At 36.8% G+C, this 19854-nt stretch overlaps 7 protein-coding genes across 7 annotated transcripts; all 7 read right to left on the bottom strand.

Annotated features, from left to right (window-relative positions):
- Positions 1-2585: 2585 nt before the first annotated feature.
- PHYBLDRAFT_178031 (hypothetical protein) lies at positions 2586-4700 on the bottom strand. The gene is made up of 3 exons (XM_018437943.1): positions 4597-4700; positions 3948-4447; positions 2586-3808 (listed from the first exon to the last, which is right to left on the bottom strand). Exons 1-3 carry the CDS (start codon positions 4664-4666, stop codon positions 2804-2806), a joined length of 1575 nt encoding a protein of 524 aa, XP_018287483.1. The 5' UTR covers positions 4667-4700; the 3' UTR covers positions 2586-2803.
- A 4129-nt stretch (positions 4701-8829) lies between these two features.
- On the bottom strand, positions 8830-10374 carry PHYBLDRAFT_172083 (hypothetical protein; the record flags this gene model as incomplete). Its single annotated transcript, XM_018436733.1, has 4 exons — positions 8830-8935; positions 9106-9762; positions 9791-10136; positions 10230-10374. The coding sequence occupies 4 exons, from the start codon at positions 10372-10374 to the stop codon at positions 8830-8832; spliced, it is 1254 nt and encodes a 417-aa protein (XP_018287484.1).
- Positions 10375-10464: 90 nt separating this feature from the next.
- Positions 10465-11835, bottom strand: PHYBLDRAFT_200797 (hypothetical protein; the record flags this gene model as incomplete). Its single annotated transcript, XM_018439725.1, has 1 exon — positions 10465-11835. One exon carries the CDS (start codon positions 11833-11835, stop codon positions 10465-10467), a length of 1371 nt encoding a protein of 456 aa, XP_018287780.1.
- Positions 11836-12692: 857 nt separating this feature from the next.
- PHYBLDRAFT_182726 (hypothetical protein) lies at positions 12693-13415 on the bottom strand. Its single transcript, XM_018438663.1, has 3 exons — positions 13278-13415; positions 13055-13181; positions 12693-12952 (listed from the first exon to the last, which is right to left on the bottom strand). The coding sequence occupies exons 1-3, from the start codon at positions 13371-13373 to the stop codon at positions 12789-12791; spliced, it is 387 nt and encodes a 128-aa protein (XP_018287485.1). The 5' UTR covers positions 13374-13415; the 3' UTR covers positions 12693-12788.
- Positions 13416-13684: 269 nt separating this feature from the next.
- On the bottom strand, positions 13685-16683 carry PHYBLDRAFT_126862 (glycoside hydrolase family 37 protein). The gene is made up of 4 exons (XM_018429131.1): positions 16553-16683; positions 16379-16436; positions 14406-16101; positions 13685-14328 (listed from the first exon to the last, which is right to left on the bottom strand). Exons 1-4 carry the CDS (start codon positions 16655-16657, stop codon positions 13818-13820), a joined length of 2370 nt encoding a protein of 789 aa, XP_018287486.1. The 5' UTR covers positions 16658-16683; the 3' UTR covers positions 13685-13817.
- Positions 16684-17240: 557 nt separating this feature from the next.
- On the bottom strand, positions 17241-18487 carry PHYBLDRAFT_172086 (hypothetical protein; the record flags this gene model as incomplete). Its single annotated transcript, XM_018436734.1, has 5 exons — positions 17241-17258; positions 17600-17754; positions 17792-17897; positions 17992-18063; positions 18464-18487. 5 exons carry the CDS (start codon positions 18485-18487, stop codon positions 17241-17243), a joined length of 375 nt encoding a protein of 124 aa, XP_018287487.1.
- Positions 18488-18694: 207 nt separating this feature from the next.
- Positions 18695-19770, bottom strand: PHYBLDRAFT_182728 (cyclin; the record flags this gene model as incomplete). Its single annotated transcript, XM_018438664.1, has 1 exon — positions 18695-19770. The coding sequence occupies one exon, from the start codon at positions 19768-19770 to the stop codon at positions 19231-19233; it is 540 nt and encodes a 179-aa protein (XP_018287488.1). The 3' UTR covers positions 18695-19230.
- Between the last annotated feature and the right edge of the window lie 84 nt (positions 19771-19854).

The following is a 19854-nucleotide window of genomic DNA, read 5'->3' on the forward strand; positions in this document are numbered from 1 at the left end:
CAACGCCCTCGCAGTTTTTCAAACCTCTCTCGACTATCTGTCCTGTCTTCATTTTCAGTTCCAGGCAGAGAATTATTTATGGGTGATCGCAGCAGTCTGATCAGTAACAGCAGTAACAGTAATTATAATTACAATAATAATTATAATAATGGCACCAACAGTAACAACAATAGTCGTGTAGCCGAGTCGGCGGATGAATTTAACGATAGTATTGATGGAAACACAGACGACGAAACAGACGACGACAGTGATGATGATAATGCTGATCTGGATATCGACGGTATTGATGGCATTGATGAAGACGAGACCAAAAATGGGACCAATAGTGACGACGATAATGATGATAATGATGATAATGATGATGACTCTACGGTCGGCAACCGTGTATCAGCTTCATCCGGTGAAGAGGAAGTGGCGACGCAGGTGGTGGCTAGGATCAAGCACGGGACGATTATGAATGGCAGGGGTGAGTTTGTATCCAAAGGCGAAGGAGACGATCATTTGGCTTGGCTAGACGAGGCTAGAATGCACCGCAAGGTATCGAATGGGGAAGAAGAAGAAGAAAAAAAGGGGGAAGGGATAGAGAAGGGATGGACAAAAAAAAAACAAAAAGTCAAAGAGAAACAGAGACACTATGTAAATTTGGGTGGTCTTTCTCTGCCTCTACTTCTTTCTCTCTTGCTTTCTTCCTCTTATTTCTTTCTATTTCTTTCTATTTCTTTTTATGGAAAGAACATAAGAACAAAGGAAAAGAAGAAAGGAAGAAATAAGACAAGAGAGAGAAAGGAAAAGAAAGGGGGGTTTGAGGGGTGTTGAGATTTTCATTACCTAAAAAACAAAAACCAAAAAAAAAATTGACAAGGGGTATGGTGTGGTGTGTCTATTATATACGTACGTAGATTGCAGATCTCGAGATTGAAAAGGCTTCTTTGCTGACCCTCAACACCACACTCGAAGTGACTGTTAGAAGACAAAAGGAAAGGATATCCGATCTTCAAAAACGACTGATAGAGTAAGTTGCCAAAGTCATATGTTTTATGGATTGAGATTTGGTCCTAGGACAAAGCAAGACCTCTTACTGATTTGTTTAATTATTTTCTGGTCTACAAGTAATGAGGGACCACTTACACCCGAGTCAGAAAAGCAGATGAGTGGCGAGGTAATTAAGACAGATTAGCACCCAAGATGGGATCATGCTTATTAAACATTTATTTTTTTAAATAAATAAAAATAAAAAAAAAAAGACTGAGGAGGTGGATGAAGGACCAGTGGGTGAATTGACCGAAGAAGAAATCGAAAGCGACCCAGCATTTCAACGGTTACGGACGATGTTGCAGGACTTGATCGACCATGCCCAGAAAGCAGTTATCCTAAAGACAAAGATTTCCGGCAAAGTGCTGACAAATTATCAAGCACGACAAATGCCAGATCCACCTGATGAAGACAATGAGGGCAAAGGTAGATAAATAAAAGGGGATATATGAATAAAATTTAAATATTTATTGGATAGGTAAAGAAAGAGCAAAATTGTATCGTCGGTCATGGTCACCTCCAAGTGCTCCTCGTAGACCAAATTCCCCTCAACGACAGATCGAAAGACGTGGATCGGACGGCCATGACCGCCACGGACGTCTTACCGCAAACACAAGCACGACAAGCACAACAAGTACCGCGAGTCTGGCGAGCATGACAAGTACAGGAAATTCAAACCGCCTTCACCCACAAACACAACCACAACCACAACAGACACAGCCATTGTTTGCAAAGACCCGGCAGAGAGCGACCACAATGACAGTACCGGCATCACCGCTACCACTACCATCACCACCAAATATCACTAGACGTGGACCACCCCCGATGATGCGCACTTTGTCTCAAGTGTCCTCGCCACCTGTCCTAGTTTCACCTACTAGTGCATATTCTCGTGCTCAGTCCAGACCTGACAGCCCACCTGCCATCTCAAGAGCACCTTCACCTAGACCATCCAAACCTTCTCAACTTAGAAAGTCTCAGGATAGAGAACCAGTTGCCAAGTGGTATCGTTAAAAAGAAAAAAGAAGAAGAAGGACAACAGTAACAATTGTCTACTCTTCTTGGACTTACTTATTCCTCCACCTCTTCATTCCCCACTACCTTTCTGTTTTTTTTTCTTCAAAAAGAAAGAAAGAACGAACAAAGAGGGAATCCTGATAACCTTTTTACTTCTTTAATGTTCTTTCATTATTTCTTATATGCCCTTTCTATACATCCCTCCCTCAACCCCTTCTATTGTTTCTTTCTTTCTATTATTTATTTTTTGTTATTTTGTTATATGATACCATTGTGAATTTGTGTATATGCTCTTTTTATTATTATAATTACTATTACTACTACTACTATTATTATTATTATTATTATTTTTATTAATTTTTGTTTGGTTGACTTGTCTTCTTCTTTTAAAAGACAAAACCCATACTCTAACACTCATACACTAAGAAACAGACAGATAAATAGACATACATATTATATATTAACATTGCTATCCTTGTTCTTTTGTATTAAAAAAAAGTGTAAATGTTTATAGTTTATATATTTTATGTGAGAGTGCTGTATATATATATATATATTTATTTGTTTATTTATTTATATATGACTTTATGTCATGTTATGTAAATAGAAAGAAGAAGAAGTGTCAAGGTGAGGAGGTAAAGGGGAAAGAGGTGGGAGAAAAGATAGAGAGATAGGATTGGAGATGGGGGGGGGGATATAGAAGATGTATACAATGGAATGCAAATATTTAAAGAAAAAGAAAAACATAACAAAATTAAAGCTTGTTGGAAAGAGCGGCAACACTTTGATGGGGCCAGGAGTAATGAGCATTAGTGCGATCATAACCGTGGGACTTTACAAATTCATCCAGCTCGGCTGGACCGCGGGAACCGTAGGCGTATGTGGTGATTTTCAAGTCATCGCCAGAATCCTTTCCTTCGGCACTCTTCTTGTTCTTACCGTCAATCTTGTGCAAGAGAGGGGTAAAGATTTTCCAGGCAGCCTCTAGTTCATCATCGCGGACAAAGTTGGAATGGTCGTTGCGCAAGACATCCAGAATGAGAGATTCGTAAGCATCCGGGATAGACAGTTCAGTGTAACGCTTGTGGTAGGAGAGGTCGAGATCGGTCTGGATAGTCTGGTATGACAGGCCGGGCTGCTTGTTGTTGAACTTCATGTAGACAGCTTCCTTGGGCTGGATGCGCATCACAAGTTCGTTGCGAGCCGAGCCGCCATAGAGGTTTCCGGGCACGTGTCTGAACTGGATTCTGACCTCAACCTTGGCCTCGTTAAGAGCCTTACCGGCCTTGAGGATAAACGGCACACCCTCCCAGCGCTCGTTGTTGATGTGACAGGCCAGGGCGGCAAAGGTTGGGGTACGGCTCTCCTTGTTCTTCAGTGTCTCGTCCTCGAGATAGCCGGGCTTTCCATTGGCAGCCACGTACTGGCCCAAGAGAGCATCGTCGAGGCTAATTGGGCTGATGCACTTGAGCACCTTGACCTTTTCGTCACGGATTGCTTCGGCGTCGGTTGAGATGGGACGCTCCATGGCAATGAGAGACAAGACTTGAAGCAAATGATTCTGCATCACGTCACGGATGATGCCAAAGTCATCAAAGTAGCCACCACGGCCCTCGGTGCCAAAGGGCTCCTTGAAAGTGATCTGGACATTGTCGATATAGTTGCGGTCCCAGACATTGCTAAAGAAGATGTTTGCAAATCTCATGTTCATTACGTTCTTGACCATTTCCTTTCCGAGATAATGATCAATACGATAGATCTAGATATGTATAGATTATTTCAAAGAAAATATTAAGTACAAATTTTCGGTTTCTGTTACGCGTTTTTCATTATATTCTTTGGAAGTAGTCCCCCAAAGCCATCCACTACCCACAACCACTAGCCTAACTATTTTTTACCTCGTCCTCCTTGAAGAGTTGACCCAATTCATGAGCAAGGTGGTTTGAGCTCTCTGAATCCATACCGAATGGCTTTTCTACAATGAGACGGTTGACACCTTCGTGGCCATAGACATTCTTCTTGACACCCTTGGCGACGGGGATGAAGATGGAGGGGGGTAGGGCCATGTAAAAGATACGGTGCTTGTTTCCGGATGGGATCTTGCGGTCATTTTCGCTCTTCTTGACAGCGTTGTCGAGACCCTGCCAGGCCTCGTCCTTGTCGTAGAGACCAGAGACGTAAGAGGTGATCTTTTTGAATTCTTCGATTTTGGACTTGTGTTCGTTGTTGTCGCCTGGCTTGATGTACTGGGTGATACGCTCCAGGTAGTCCTGGTGTGACATGCCTGTGCGTGCATAGCCGACGATGTGGGTGTTTTTGGGAAGGAAGCCGTTGCGGAAGAGACCAAACAGAGCAGGATAGGTCTTTTTCTTTGCTAAATCACCAGAAGCACCAAGGACTGATAAACATACATATTGATTAGTAAGAATTGCATTGAATTGAAGTGAATTGAAGTGAATTGACTCTTAGTGTAGAATACACTTCTTGACAGCATATTATTTTTGATTTTTTTTTTAAAGAAAGAAAAGAAAAAAAAGGGTAATTTACCAATGATTGTGACTGAATCACCAAGTTCAGCCTTGACTTCGTTCTGCAAGAGTTCGATTGGAGTTGCCATTATAAATATATTACTTTTCAAATAAAAACTATATAAAAAAAAAAGAGAGAAAAATGAGGTGGGATGAAAAGGGGAAGAAGAGGGAAAGAAAAATTAAAAAATTAAAAAATTAAAAAAAATTGAAGGAAAACTTAAAGGTAAAAAAAAAAAAAAAAAAAAAAAATAATAATAATAATAATTTTTTCCCAAAAAAAAAAAAGGAAAAAGAAAAGGTTAGAAAATCTTGACGGGGTTATTATTATTATTATTATTATTTCGTTCTTTCTTTATAATATAAAGTATTATAAAAATTAAAAATTCAAATTATACCTTTTTTTTTTTTTCTTTTTTTCTTTTTCGTGTTTGTATGAATTAATGTACGCTTATTTTATTTATATATATATATATATATAAAAAGAGTACGCTAGATGTGTAATAATTAACCCGATAGGATCAAAGCAAGAGCATTAAATGATAATGATAATGATCATAATAAGGAGATGATATATTGCACTTTGGACACTGTTCATACATTTATACATAAAATGCACAGAATCTGCGGCTCTAATTCCTTTTACAGTCAATTTTTATTTTTTATGAATGAATGAATGAATGAAAGATGACTAATAATATAAATTTATTGAATTCATGTTATTTTGGTCATCGTTTAAAGCAATAAAGTAAAGTAAAATACAATATTCTTTTTATTGTATTTTATCTGTCAAGCCAAAATAGAAAAAAAAAATAAGGTCATACATACAGTGTGACTATGATAGTATCACTTATTAGATGATCTATGATTGGTTAATGTTATTCTTAAAAAGGAAATCGCCTGCAGAGGGTGTACCTTTCCCGCTTCAAGGATTTCAACGCGTTTGACTCAGGGTCGAGGTCAAGATTTGTGTACACAAACACACATTGTCTACCATTAATAATCCAACCTCTACTCTTGTTTGGTTTGGCTGCTCTTATTCTTACTAACGGAAGAATAGTTTTTTTTTTTTTTTTTTTTAAAAAAATAAGCATTTTTGTGCTTATACTTAAACACCATTCATATATTCATATATTCATATATTCATTTATTCATTCATCTGTAATTTATATTATATATATATATATATATATTTTACTTTAGCCCCAACATTTTTTCTTTTTTATTTGATCATAGATACAAATTATGTGTGTGTGTAGCCATGGTGATTATTACGTCGATCTATTATCATATTCACACACATACCCATACCCATATATACTTGTGGCCATACGTTTTCTTTTTTACTCTAAAAAAGGTTCTTCCGAACAAAATAAAAAAATAATACAAAAAACAAAAAGGAGGATATTGAAACATTGTTTCAATTTACTTTATATATATATATTTTTTTATTAATTATGAATTTGCTTACTCATCCAATAGAAACGGCTAATGATGATTGAATTAACCTTTTTTTTTTTTTTACTCTAAAATGTTACAGGCACACACACACACACACACATATATATATATATATATTTACTCAACACAGGTCGGATTTAACTAGTATTATTATTGCTGTTTTAAATAAAGAAACAAACAGCTAATTTGTTATTCAATAAGAATAGCTTTGAAGTCTATTCACCATATTACTCGATATAATCAGTCAGCATGAACCCATAAATTATCATTCTAATTAAACTTGTGTAAATATGCGCATATAAAACTTACCTGTCAATAGAATCTCAAGATTCTGACACGCACACACACAAATCTGATAAGAAGATGTGTATAGTTTTTAATGTAATGCAATATAATGTATTATCGATTAAAGTGAAACCAATTAGTTTCAATCTTCCTGTATATATTATATATTACTATTTGATCTTTTTCTCTTTCTTTTTTTTCTTTTAAATAAAAATGTCGGAAAATATTTCTAGATGAGATTTTGGGTTTCTTGTAACATTCTGTAGTCCAACCAAGTGAATTTTTGTAGTCTGTGTGGATCTTTGCCCTGCCTTTTTTTTTTTTTTTTTTACTAAAAATTGTCTTGGTGATCTCTGATTGGATTACAATGCTTTTCTATGGTGTGTTTTATATAAAGCACGTATGTAAGCAATTCTTATTGGCTGATCTCGTCATTTCTTCTTCGGATATAAGCCTATTTTGATTGATTTATTTTTTTAAAAAAAAGAAAAAGGTCAATTGCATTTTGAAACAGAATCTTCAGAGCTGATCAACAGTCAAAAGCAATAAAATAAAGACAGTCCTTCTTTCAAATTTGGGCCATGTCAAACTAGCAGATTAATCATCTTTTTGATAAAGCAATAGTTTTATTGACCCAAATTCTAATTACTGGATGTAATTTGTTTTTTGGTTTTTGTTTTACAATATACGATAGCCATCGATTACTCATCAACACCATAAGATAGGAATAATTCAATTGATTTCTGTTAAAAGGACCCCATTATCATAGTATAGCAATTATATATCTATCGATTTTTTATTGTAATGGCTGTATTAGGAACATAAATAGGTATGTGAACGGACAATTTATTTTATTTTATTTTGTATTTATAATGAGGCTTTGATTGATTGCTTAATAAATGCCTACTAGTTAAGTAACTAACTCAAAGGAGAATTTCTAATTATTATATATAAAAATTGCTTTCAAAGGCTATTTAAATGGCCCTAATGATATTTTTATTTTTTTGTTAGACGAAATGTATACTTTCAGAGTCATCTTTCTCTGTTTGTTCCTTTTTGTTCCGTGATCGATTAAATTCAGTTATGCCAAAAAAAAAAGTTAAATATTCCATGGTAGATGGTAAAGTATTAGCCGATCATTTAGGCTTATCTACCAACTTTTTATTCTTTTAAATATTTCTTACAGTGTGGTCAGTGCTGCAAATAACAGCATAGAGCATAGAGCATTTTGTTCATAAAATCAACTTTTTAGAAAAGTATATAAAACTATATATCTAAATTAAAATTCAGTAGGCAGAATACAAATCATAGATCAAAATCACAAATACTTTATATTCCTCAAGTCTACAGTATAGTCAATACCACTACTTTTCTCAAGCACAACGAAACAAAATGAACCCAGAAAAGTTTAATGATTATAAGGAGAGCTGATCTGCTGGCCATACACCACAACTAGGTTTTTGTTACACTAAACAAAACTGTGGAGAGGTTTGATAGATCCAAGTCATTCTTTAAAACACTTTATCTTGACCTATAGAAAATCCACAATCATCATTTCGTTTTCTACCCTTTCATATATTTTATACTTCTCTTATATTTATATATACAGTTGCCAAGGAAACTGGCCATACTTAATTTCTCGTCCCACAAAGACCGTCTTTTTTTTTTTTTTTTTTTTTTAGAAAGAATAAAATACAAAGCACGAATTTTCATTGGATAGCAGCATTACTTTTTCGCTTCCCCCCCCTTTTTTTTTTGGCAGCACTAAATATCCTTTTTAACTATCCAATTATATTTTCTTATGCTTACGCCATAGAATGACTATAGATTTTTTTTTGACTATAGATTTTCCCGACAATTCCCATCTGACAGCTGTACAGCCATCTCTTTCTCTCATTTCCCAAAAAGTCAAACCACACTCCCATATATCTATCTTTTCTCTGACTACAAATTCAAAATCCAAAAATCTTCATATAAAATTGTCTGCTTATTAATACTAATATATCCTTTTAATTTATTTTTACTGGTTTTATAAAAATAATAATACGAGAAAGAATTTGTGGAAATATCATATATTTATTTATTATTGGGGATTGGGGATTTGGGTCAAAGGAGTAATAGAAATAAAAAAAAAAAAAAAAAAAACCTTTTTATTTTTCGGTTTCTTTTTGTCTGCGCCAACCGTGAGCACTTCTTTTGTGGTGTGATTGGCTACAGTTGTCTTGTACTTGTGTTCGTTTATCTCAAATCTGACATCATTTGTCTCAAAAGGCCTTATCTTGAACTACCAAATCGGAAATAAACGCGACAATGCGCATACAGATCAATTCCATTTCCTTTCTCCCCCCCCCTCTTCCTCCTCCACTTTCAATAATAATATAAAGCAGTGGTATTTTCATAGAGCGGCTTATAAGAATCTGGAGTCCCCTTACATTGTATTTTTAATATATATATATATACCTGATTGAAAAAAATAAAATAAAAAATAAGATCATCATCATTATTATTATACTTGGGATAAGTTTGTTCCATATGCTGCCAAATACAATAAATAAGCAGGGACCAGACTTTGATATTTGTTAAATTTCTCAAAATAATAATAAGAATTTTGACTATAAAAATAAAATAAAAGGCAGCAACATGACAAATAATAGAAAGAAAGAAAAACTAACAAAAAATAATAATAATCAAATATGAAAAAAGAAAGTCAGTATATTTGAAGACCATTAAATATATATATATATATATATATATTCGAAAACCGTACCTTGGTTGTTAATACATTACAGAGAAATCTTCCAGTTTATGCCTTTGGACTATGCTCTTATGAAAAGGGTTGATTGGCGGCCAGGGGTAACTTCTAGTGTTTTTGCGTTTTGCAAGAAGAAAGTGGTTGTCGGCCAAGATGATTATCATGGGCTCGATTTTGTCTGGGATAGTAAGAAGGGGGACGAAAAGGCAGTCGCCTGTTACCCTTGGTGTTTTCCAATATATGGCTACAGATCTGTTGAATGTGTCTGCCACAAGTTGAGGATGGTCAACTATGCCAAACCAATGTCGATCAGGGAGAGGCGAGCTTTTGTCTTGGAGACTAATGATGAGTGAGTCCATCGACGTAAGCCTATTGCCATTATCCATCCTTCCCTCGTAGTATGTGCCCCGATACTTTAAAAATGTCTTTAGCATCTCGTCTTTTACTATTGGCCACTTTTCCTGGTCCTGGTAAACCTCCATGGCTACAGCTCGGTATCCACAATTACCGTCTGATTCAGGAGAGAATATGTCGGATATGTGTCTGGGCAAAATGGTAAGATTGTCGAATGTCGATCGATCGATTGGCGAACCGAGCAGAGAGATGTCTTTCAAGGCGTCTTGCTCTTGTGTCGAGTACAATTGTTTTCTAGAAAACAGACCCAATTTTTTTTTGAGTAAATTAATTCTATACAATTTTATAAATAAAAACTTACTTTTTTTGTGGTTTTTTTGTTCCAACTTTTTTTACAGTCTTTTCTTCTTCTGCTTCTTCTTCTTCAAGGCAGTGCTCTAATTCATTTAGTTTACGCTTGGTTTTCTTTGGTTTATCTTTAACGGTTTTCGCTATTGTTGGACAATTGAGGTCCTCAAGTGTGTGTCTGGTGAGTTGTATTACGACATTTTTAATTGCAGCTCTAATGTAGGCTTGTTCTTCCGGGCTTTTGGAATTGTTATAAATCTCATAAATACGTTTGAGGTCGTATATAAATTCAGATCTTTCTTTGGAAACCTCTTTGATACTAGGTGGTACGCTTATTGGGCTGTTAATCGTTAGATGATCTATATTTAATAGAACACAAGATATGAGAACAGTATTTTGCAATTAATATAAATACATAAATTTATAGATATATATATATATATATATATTACGTTCTTCTCTCAAGTATTCTCTTCTCCAGGGTCTTGGGATACAAGAGTTTGGTATGGTATTAAATTTGGCAAGTTTGGAGGTATAATTTCCAAAGTGAGGCTCTTCGTAAATGTACAAGTTCAACCAGTTCTTCTGATCCTTCATTTCTCTGATAGTATATATATATATATATTTATAAGAAAAAGACAAAAAGTCTTTATAGTTAATGAGCTGCTTCTGCCAAGTATAACAACTCTATATGTACCTCTCAAGAAAATCAGCGGCTAATTTTCCATGGTCATTGCAATTCTCTTTTGCAAAGTTGAGAAGATTGGCAGTTTCTATTTTTGTTTCTTTAGGAGTAGTGCACTCCAGAAAGATTCGGTCAAGATAACCTGTCAATTTCTCCAAGAGAATTATTTTTTCACCATCCTCATCTCCTTTCATCACCGGGAATAGCTGTTTCTTGAAGGTAGTCTTGATATGCTTATAGCACACAAGACTTTTTGATTCAGGAAAAATAAAAGAAGCTGCATTTCTCAAGTGTCCTTCATTTTCGGTAACTATCATACTTGGAAGAATAGGTGTGAGTGTAGATGTAGCATTGTTGGTGGTGTTGATGTTGGTGTTGGTACTGTCGTCAACATCTGGCCATACTGCATCGCGCAGACAGCGAATTACCCAGAGATAATTCTCTTCTGTTTCGCTTTCCACCCAAGCACCGGCAATTGGAAACGTTTTTAAAGGCATACGAAATTTGCCTTCTGTGCTGTCAGTCCCAACAATATTGACGAATGCCATTTTATGAATATCTGTCTTGTATGTTGCATCGATCACAACTGTCCCGGCCATTCGTCTTGCCTTTTCAACTGCGTCTTTATGAGCAAAAAAAACCATGTTGTCCTTGTTATGTTCACTACTGCTGACAGAGTGTCTGACATGGAAGTTAAGCTCTTGCAAGATGGTGATGAAGCCAGACATCTCCTTTCCCACATCAGATTTTCTAAAATCTTGCTTAATATTCTCAATATCTTGACGAATAATATTTTTGAATCCATTGTCCTTCAAATCTTCAAAGATTGTAGAAACATCATCTTGATCTTCAAGGTGCTTGGTAACGAGGGACATGGCTTCCGGCGAGAGCTTGCGGTACATAGCATAAGCTCTACGGTCATCTTCAATCCCATGGTTATGCTGTGCCTCACGCGAGTTCACAGTAATAATCCCGGTTTTCTTTCTCGAAGCATACACAAAGCATGGGCAACCTCTTTTCTGCGTATCCTTTTCCCGCTGTCTCTTCCATCCAGGAAGAGGACTGTCTTCGCCCACAGAGACATTTAAAGCTGCTTTCTTGGCCTTTCTGGTGTCTCTATACTCACCAGCGTGCTTACAGCTCATTTTTATGCGAGAAGTTGATGAGAAAGTAGTGGTTAAGGCAATATTATGCTTAGTGCCATATGCCTTGGCAGCTTCACGAACAGCTTCAGTTGAAGAGAATTCTCTTCCGATAAGAAAGATTGAGTTGAACTCGGTCAAAGCATAATCATACTTCGTTGGAAAAGCTTTGCTAAAAATAACAAGGTCATTGGTGTTATCGGTGCTGTCGGTGTTGTCGATGTTGCTCATGTTAAATGTCAAAAAATTTATGCACTGATGTTGTAGTAAAAAAAAAAAAAAAAAAGGGGTAGTAATTTTATTGCCAACCTGAAGAACAATTTATCTGATTCCCCCAAAAACATGTGTGACAGAAAAAATAGTCTAGCGTGACGTCACACTATTTTCCAGCCTGTTCGTAAGTTTTACCCTACCCTCAGAACATGCCATGCTGTTTGACAGTATGTCCACCAAGAATCCTTACCAGATAATGGAGCCAGAAACACCAATTGTTAACTGTGCCAAATCTTCGGTCTATAATAAATTATCTGACCCAACTTAGGATTGATAGAGATGACATTCAGGTCAAATTACATTCTACGAAGCTACTTGGTCTAAAAAATTCGTTAAAGCGAATGTTTAACAACAGGCAACCTGGCCTTTCAAGAGCCAAGATTCTGGGCATAAAACGGGCAATTAGTTTAGGGGTATGGAGAAACTAAACCAGCTGCACGCAAAAATAACCATTATCTGGTCTGATTTTGTTTCCTACCATTTGGAATATTTCTCGTATATTCTGCCAAGAAAATTGGCGACACTAATCTATGGTCACACAAAGAGCACCCTTTTTCTCTTCTCCTTCTTCCTCTTCTTGTATGTATATATAGATTCATGTTAAAAGAGCAATAAATAAAGCACTGACTTTCGTTAGATGTCAACCATGCCAAACATGAGTGTATATTTTGTGCTGTGATTAATTTGTCTCAAAAGGTCTTTTCTTTGAACTACCCAATCGGAGATAAACGCGACAATGCGCATAGATCAAATTCCTTTTTGTTTGCCAAATAATATGTATAAAAGCGAAAATAAGCCTTGATTTTTTTTTGTTTGGATTATTATTTCATTTATTTACAAACAAAGTAAAAGACAAAAACATGGTGACGTACACAATGTATACATAAATGTATGTATGTATGTATGTGTATTTATTGACCGAGATTCCAGTCTGAAGTAATCACGGTCTCTTTTGCAGAATCAACCTTGAAGTATAAGTACTCGTTCTTGCTCTTCAGATAATACACCAAGTAGTATGAGGAATTGGATTGATTACCCCCAAGAGCACTAGCAGTAGCAGCATCAAATGCAGGTCCTATACAATGTATATGTTCCTACTGTTAGTAAAACATAAAAGAAAAAAGAAAAAGAAAAAACTCCCCCAATTCGTTTCAAAATTTATATCCATCTATCTTACCGGGCATGGTTGCAATGTGAGCTTGGCCTTGTTGTTGAAGACTAGGTGTCAATTCATCAGGCTTTCCAAAGTGTGAAAGGATATCAGCCGCAGGAGTACCAGGTAATCCCAACTGATCAGCCATGGCCTTTTATATACATATAATGTTTTACAGAAACAACAGATTCGTTACATTGAATTCTCTTTCTTTCTCTTTTTGTTATAAACATAATCTATCTATTACCTTCATAACCTTGTATTTATTATCATTGGAATCGCTTCCCTCAGTCTTGAGCTGCTGGTATTTTTGGGAAAGTGCAGAAAGGCTATCGTCAGACATGATGAAGATTTGAATATAAATATATATATATATATAAAGAAAAAGAAGAAGAAGAAGTAAAATTCGCAGCTTACATGAATTTCATCCATAATTATACGCATCCCATGACGTAATCCACCAAAATAACAAAAACAGTAATTATACTATAGACCCTTCAAGCTTCCCAGCCTATTTAAAATTATTGGCTTGATTTGGATTTACACATCGTCATCACCATTAAAGCAACAAAAAAAGGAGAAGAACAGAAAAGAAGTTCATCAGAAAGCATGGTATATTAATATATTATGTTATATGCTTTTGATTTTGATTTTGATTTAAATTTGGTTTGATTTTATTACACAAGAATCTTACTCATTATTACCATTATACTAGAAAATTGCCTGTCAAGAAAAATAAGAAGAAGAAGAAAGCGTGCGTGCGTGTATGTGTGTGTGTGTGGATGCCTTAATCTTCATTTTCACTTGCTTCCAGAGGGGAATCAACACCACTCACGGATCCATTTGGACTCCAGTCAGCTTCCGGAGATGTAAAGGTCTTGAAGGCACTTGATCCACCCAACCCGCCACCGAATCCTCCACTTCCTCCAAAAGGAGACGATTCTCCTCCAAATGTAGTCATTGCCGTGATACTGAATCCATTCTGAGTGATCGCCTTGGCTGCAGCTACGGAAGATTGCCGACGACGCACCTGAGACTCGTCAACGTCTTGTCGTTTGAGAGCCTTTTCAAAGAACAAATCCGGATGGGTGCATGTTCCCAGTGCTCGGCGCATCTGAGTGTTGACCAGATTGAGACCGAGCTGGTAAGACGCATTCATCCATCCAAATCCTTCGCGTGGCACATATTTGAAGTCTGTTCCGACATTTCCATACTCCACCTGCACCTTGTGAGTTAAACTAACCACATCATACTTTTCAGGCACAACTCCATTGAAATCCACAAAACTCTTTGTGATTCTAAAGTTGTTGATATAATGATTTATTTTAGTATTGATTAACCAAAGAAAAAGAAGAAGAAGAGAGCCTTTACTTACGTGTACAGCCAGCGGTACGCCAATCGACGTGCTACATCAACCTTGTCATAGTTCTCAAAAGCCTGCCATGTCATAATCTGATGAGGGGCCCATCCGAAAGGAAAGTCCCACTGTCGATTGGGCCGATCGAGTGAAATAGAACCCCTAGACTCTTCTGTACCTGACACAAGTCCTCCCTGAGCTTCAAACCGGTGCAGTTCAGCCGTCAGCCGCTCAGCCTGCTCATGACTCGCACACTTGGCCCACATGGCCCAATAGGCAGTCACGGTATCGTACGTGCTCTGCTCTTCTATGACAGTGTCATAGTCATAGTACAGTCCAGCCTCTTCGTTCCACAGGTACTGATCAATCCGCTCTCTGCGCTGGCGTGCACGCTCTGCCCAGTCCGACGCATGCTGGGCTACTCCCTGGAAATCAACCAGATTGTCGTCCAGGATGTCCTGGAGCGCGTCTGCAATATCGGTCTCGTACTTGTACAGCAGTGAATTGAGGTCAATCGTCGCCAGGTTCGCACACCGCTTCTCATAACGATAGGTTGTGTCGTGGCCAGACTCACGCACCGCGCGGTCGTGCAAAAAGTATTCGTCCAGTGCGGGTTCCTTGAGCGTGCCATCATTGTATCCAGTCATGTAGTCCTGCAAACTCATCTCGGCTGCAGTGGCATAGGGCTGGATGATGTGGTCAAAGTGAGATGACTCGGTTTCGGGAGGAATGCCAAGACCCTCAGGGCGGAACCGAGACAGCATAGTTTTGGGGTCTAGGCGAGGCTGGGCTGTCCAGACCGTGGTGTATTCCTTGATGGCGGCCTGCAACACCTGACTTAACCAGAGTTTGTTCTCGTCGGCAGTCGAGCTGGGCAGTTTTGCGTAGACCTTCAAGGCCATGTCGGTCAGAAACGGAGGCTGAGACCGGGAGAGGTAGTAAGACCGATTGGCATTCAAAATCTTTCCATAATGCTTGATCTCGTACACAAAGTTGTCGACCATGCCCTTTGCCAGATCCACGCGTTCGTCGATGAGCAACCCGAGCGACTCAAAGTAAGAGTCCCAGCCGTACATCTCATTGAACCGTCCACCAGGAACGACAAACGGGACGCCCTGGAGGGTCTCTTGGCCGTTCAGGACGGTCTTTTCCATGGCCAGGGCCAGAATACCTGGACGGTCGTTGATGCTCTTGACGTACTCGGGGGTGATGTTTTCCGGAAGCCTTTCGACCTCGAGATTGAGGTGTGGTCTGGTTGCAGCCACCTGGCTGTAGTACTCGAACACTTCGTCTTCGCTGAAAGGAATGTAAATGCGCGGGTTGTGATCGGCCTGTCTGTTCTTTGGATCATTGCAAATGATCTCGAGTCCCTGGCCATCGATTCTGCGGGTCAGGCCGTCCCAGAAATTGTGCCGGATCATGCGAGACAGCCGGTCGACAGGGTTTTCATTCAATCGAGCTTCATCAAGCACAATGTGTTTCCGGCCATAGTCGTCTGCAAGTGCCAATTCTTGCAAAAGGTTCGAGAGCATATAGGTTCCTCTGATCTCGATTGTGCGATAACCACCCGAGTCTGCTGTACCGACCGCAAATGATTTTGGACCGAGATCGTTGACCGTTATCTGAAAATCACCATCGGTGTCTTCTTGTTCGACCAGGATACGCTGAGTTTCTTTGACGTCGATGAGGAACCGATTGGCCTTGCTCTTATCATCTTTTATTTTTATATTTTATATTTTATATATAGATCGATAGACAGATACATAGACAGATACATACGCACATATATACATATATTATTTTTCATTTTTCATTTATTATTATTATTAAGATTTTTCAATTAATTAATTCAATTATTCAATTATTCATTCATAATTACTTCTTTTCTCTCTTTCTCTCTCTCTCGTTTACTTATATGCTATATGCTATTATTGACATAGTTATTACTGCCGCTTACTATTACTAATTACTAATGAATTATTATCGCTAACCATTGGAAGCTCTTCTTCTACGAGAGCTATTGTCAGCATGAGACCGTGAGTATCGTCCCTATAATAGACCCACATATGTTATTAATATATAAGTACATACACTCAAAAGGATATCAATTGTTGTCTCGTACAAATGTCTTTATTATCCCACGAAACAAAAGAAAGGTTACTTACGGTTAGAGTGCGTAATCTAGTACCAGTAGATGAATTATCACCAGTGGTATAATATGTACTTGCTGGTGCATGGACATCCACCAAATCATCATTAGAAATGGTCATAGTGATAAGATATTTTTTTATAAATATATAAAAAGAAAAAAGAAGTAAAGAAAAATTATAAAAAAAAAATATTCAAGTTTGTTGGTTGATTCAACTTTTACAATTTTTTTTTTTAAAAAAAAAACTAAATAAATACTCCGATGATAAAACGCCGCTTAAAAGGCACTTTTTTATATAATACACTCGTACACATTCTTATATATACACTATTATATCTATGGATTTGTGTATTGAATATTTTTGCAATAAAGGGCAATTCTCCCTCTCAAATAACATACACACAATTTCAAAGAATGTGAATTTTTATATATGAAATTTCTTTATTTTGTTAATAAAGATGATAAATTCAATAATATTTTATATTTAATTATAATTATAATTATAATTATAATTATTAAGAATAATCTAAAAGAAATTAGTTAGAACTTACCAAGGTGGTGCAAAGATATATTACAATTGAATACCTTGTTTCAAAAAAAAAAAAAAAGGACTCGCAATGATAATAAACTAATAACACGGATTATAGCCCCTAGCCAAAATATATTATCTCCAAAGAAAAAAGAAAAAATGAAAGGACCCGATATTAATAGGGGGTTTCAATCTAAATGTAATGATATTAATAACGATTAAAAAAAGAAAAAGAAAAAGAAAACAAGCGGGCAAGCAAGTAAGCAAAAGACAGGGAAAAATATTTGCATATGGGTGAGTGAGAAAGTGACACTACACTAACAAAAATAACTCAAAGGTTACACTAGCCCTGTCGTTTTTCTGGGATACGCAGAGTACACCAGGGTTATTTGTTTTAGGTTTCCTGTTCTTCTTGCTTTCTTACTAGTATTTAAACACGCCTACAAGTAACTTCCCTACGACACAACATTCTGCCTAAAGATATCAGTACACAAAGGATCGTCTTACAATCATTGAATTGAATCATTTCCTTACCCGTTCTTCGTTAAGAAAAGCAGCAACAATAAAGTCTTGTAAATTGTAGTAGATATTGATGACAAAGGATAAAGTCAATTCCAACGTTTGCCTGGTAATCAAGTAATCGTTTTCATTTATTTTTCTGTACTCTAGAACCTCAAAAATGAGTACATCTTTTTACCCACACTATTATCCGAGCATCTTAATTACTATAGCTTTTGTCCTTGTTCTTGTTTGGATGTGCTGTGTTGACTCTTGAAATGGGGTTGTCCAACAGTATCATTAATGATACTGTGCTTTGTTGTGCTTTCAAGCTCTTGAAACATTTAATTTCTTCTTCTTCTTCTTCTTATTTTGTGTATATGGATTCTTTACACAAATTTTAGTATTTGCATATTTGTGAAACTTACAACCATCACAATATGAGTGGATATGGTCAGACTCTGACACAAAGGAGAAACAAAGTTACAGTTCAAAACAGCCTTTTTGGATATAGAACAATAGAAGGAAAGAAAGAGTATCCCAAGCCTTGAGAGATACACCATAGACACTATGTATACTCTACATCTTTGTTTGTGTGTGCATAACTGTTTATACATGTATGCATATAAATTTATATATCTAATTATATTAATTCATTATTAGTGTTAGTATTTTCTACCTATGACCTTGGAGCTAGTTGTCCATACATTTTCTTTTACCTTTTATAAATCTGATTCAAGGTTGTACAACATGTCATCCTGGGTATAAGTAAGCTGGTCGCTTTAGTAATATGCAAAAGTGCTCTTATTTATTTATTTGTTTAGTTATTGATTCAATTTTCCAAAACCTTGGGTTTTTTATTTAGCAGCTTCATATTCACACATGGCAGAGGGCTCTTACCGTACTACTGTCACTGTGTACCATAAAGAGAAAGTTATATAGTAAATACAAAGAAGAAGAAGGTTTCAAGCAATATACTAAAGGAATATTGTATATCTCTAAAATGCACACAGCTTGAAAATACTTCCTTTATATACCCATATCTTTCTATATATGTGTGTGGCCAAATATAGACAGATATCTTCTTTATCAATACAAACAAACTCATGCACATAGACTTGTATATTTTATATTGATGAATTCTTTTATTTTTAGTGGAATAAATGAGCTTATATATACATAGACATAAAGACGATGACTGCGGTGATATAAATGGCATGAGAATAAGGTAGAAATGGATACAAAAACAAATAAAAACAAAACAAAAAAAAGGTACTTTTTTTTCTTTTAAGAGGAAGAAAGAGAAAAATTGTGTGTGTGTGTGTGTGTGAAATATACAAAGAAGTAGAGGTTAAAGGTAAAAGTAATAGAATAAAAAAAAAAGAGACAAAGAAGACAAATAAATGTAAGAGAGGTGAATGGATAAAGTGACTTGAAATACCCTGATTTTCTATTCCCTATTCTTATCTTCCTTGCTTGGTTTCTTTTGTTAGGGTCTAGTATAAGCACAAGGAGTACACAGAAGATAGAAAGGTAGAATAGGTTCAGGGGATTCCCCTTTGTGTTTCTTTTTTAACTCACTCCCCTTTTCTCTATTATTATTGTCTTTTAGTTTCCTTTCGTTTCCTTTCGTTTCCTTTCCTTTACTGTAAAAGGGTGCCAAGATCTTAAAGAGCTCTCCAATTTTTTCTAGCTTGCTTTTGTCGATTGGCGTGTAAGACTAGTTGATTTCCGTAATTTTCGAGCTCTTCGACTGATACATTCATTGAGTAGTTGTTTAATCGCAAAAATTCGATCTCTAGACTGTTGAGTTCAGTCACAGATATCCCGCCTACTTTGGCATAGCGGGCGTTGGTAAATGATCGATCGGAAAAGAATTTGGTTGCTACCATGACGCCAGCTATAATCAGCCGGTGTATGTTACGAGAATCGATTCTTAGACGAGAAGGACTACAGGCCATTCTGTCCAGGTAGACTAGTAGGCTTAGAAAACATTCGTTCGGACAAGGCGTGTAAACTAGAATCCGAGCAAGGTATGAATGAATGTCGATTGGAGAAGCGGTCCGTGCATGGAAGCATGACTCTCGTAAACTGAGATGGTGGTCATTAGCATGTGTGATGCACTCTAGTAGTTCAGTAATCATGCAGAGAATGTCCATGGTCGGATGACTAGCGAGATCAAACAGACAAGTGCGTGCAGGAGCCATTAGGGACTGAGGTGAGTAAGAAATGTAAGGAAGAAGAGGAACAGACTTGATAGATTTCATCTCCGACTATCGGTAGCTCTGTTT

Source organism: Phycomyces blakesleeanus (assembly GCF_001638985.1).
Source record: "Phycomyces blakesleeanus NRRL 1555(-) unplaced genomic scaffold PHYBLscaffold_21, whole genome shotgun sequence".
Lineage (NCBI taxonomy): Eukaryota > Fungi > Mucoromycota > Mucoromycetes > Mucorales > Phycomycetaceae > Phycomyces > Phycomyces blakesleeanus.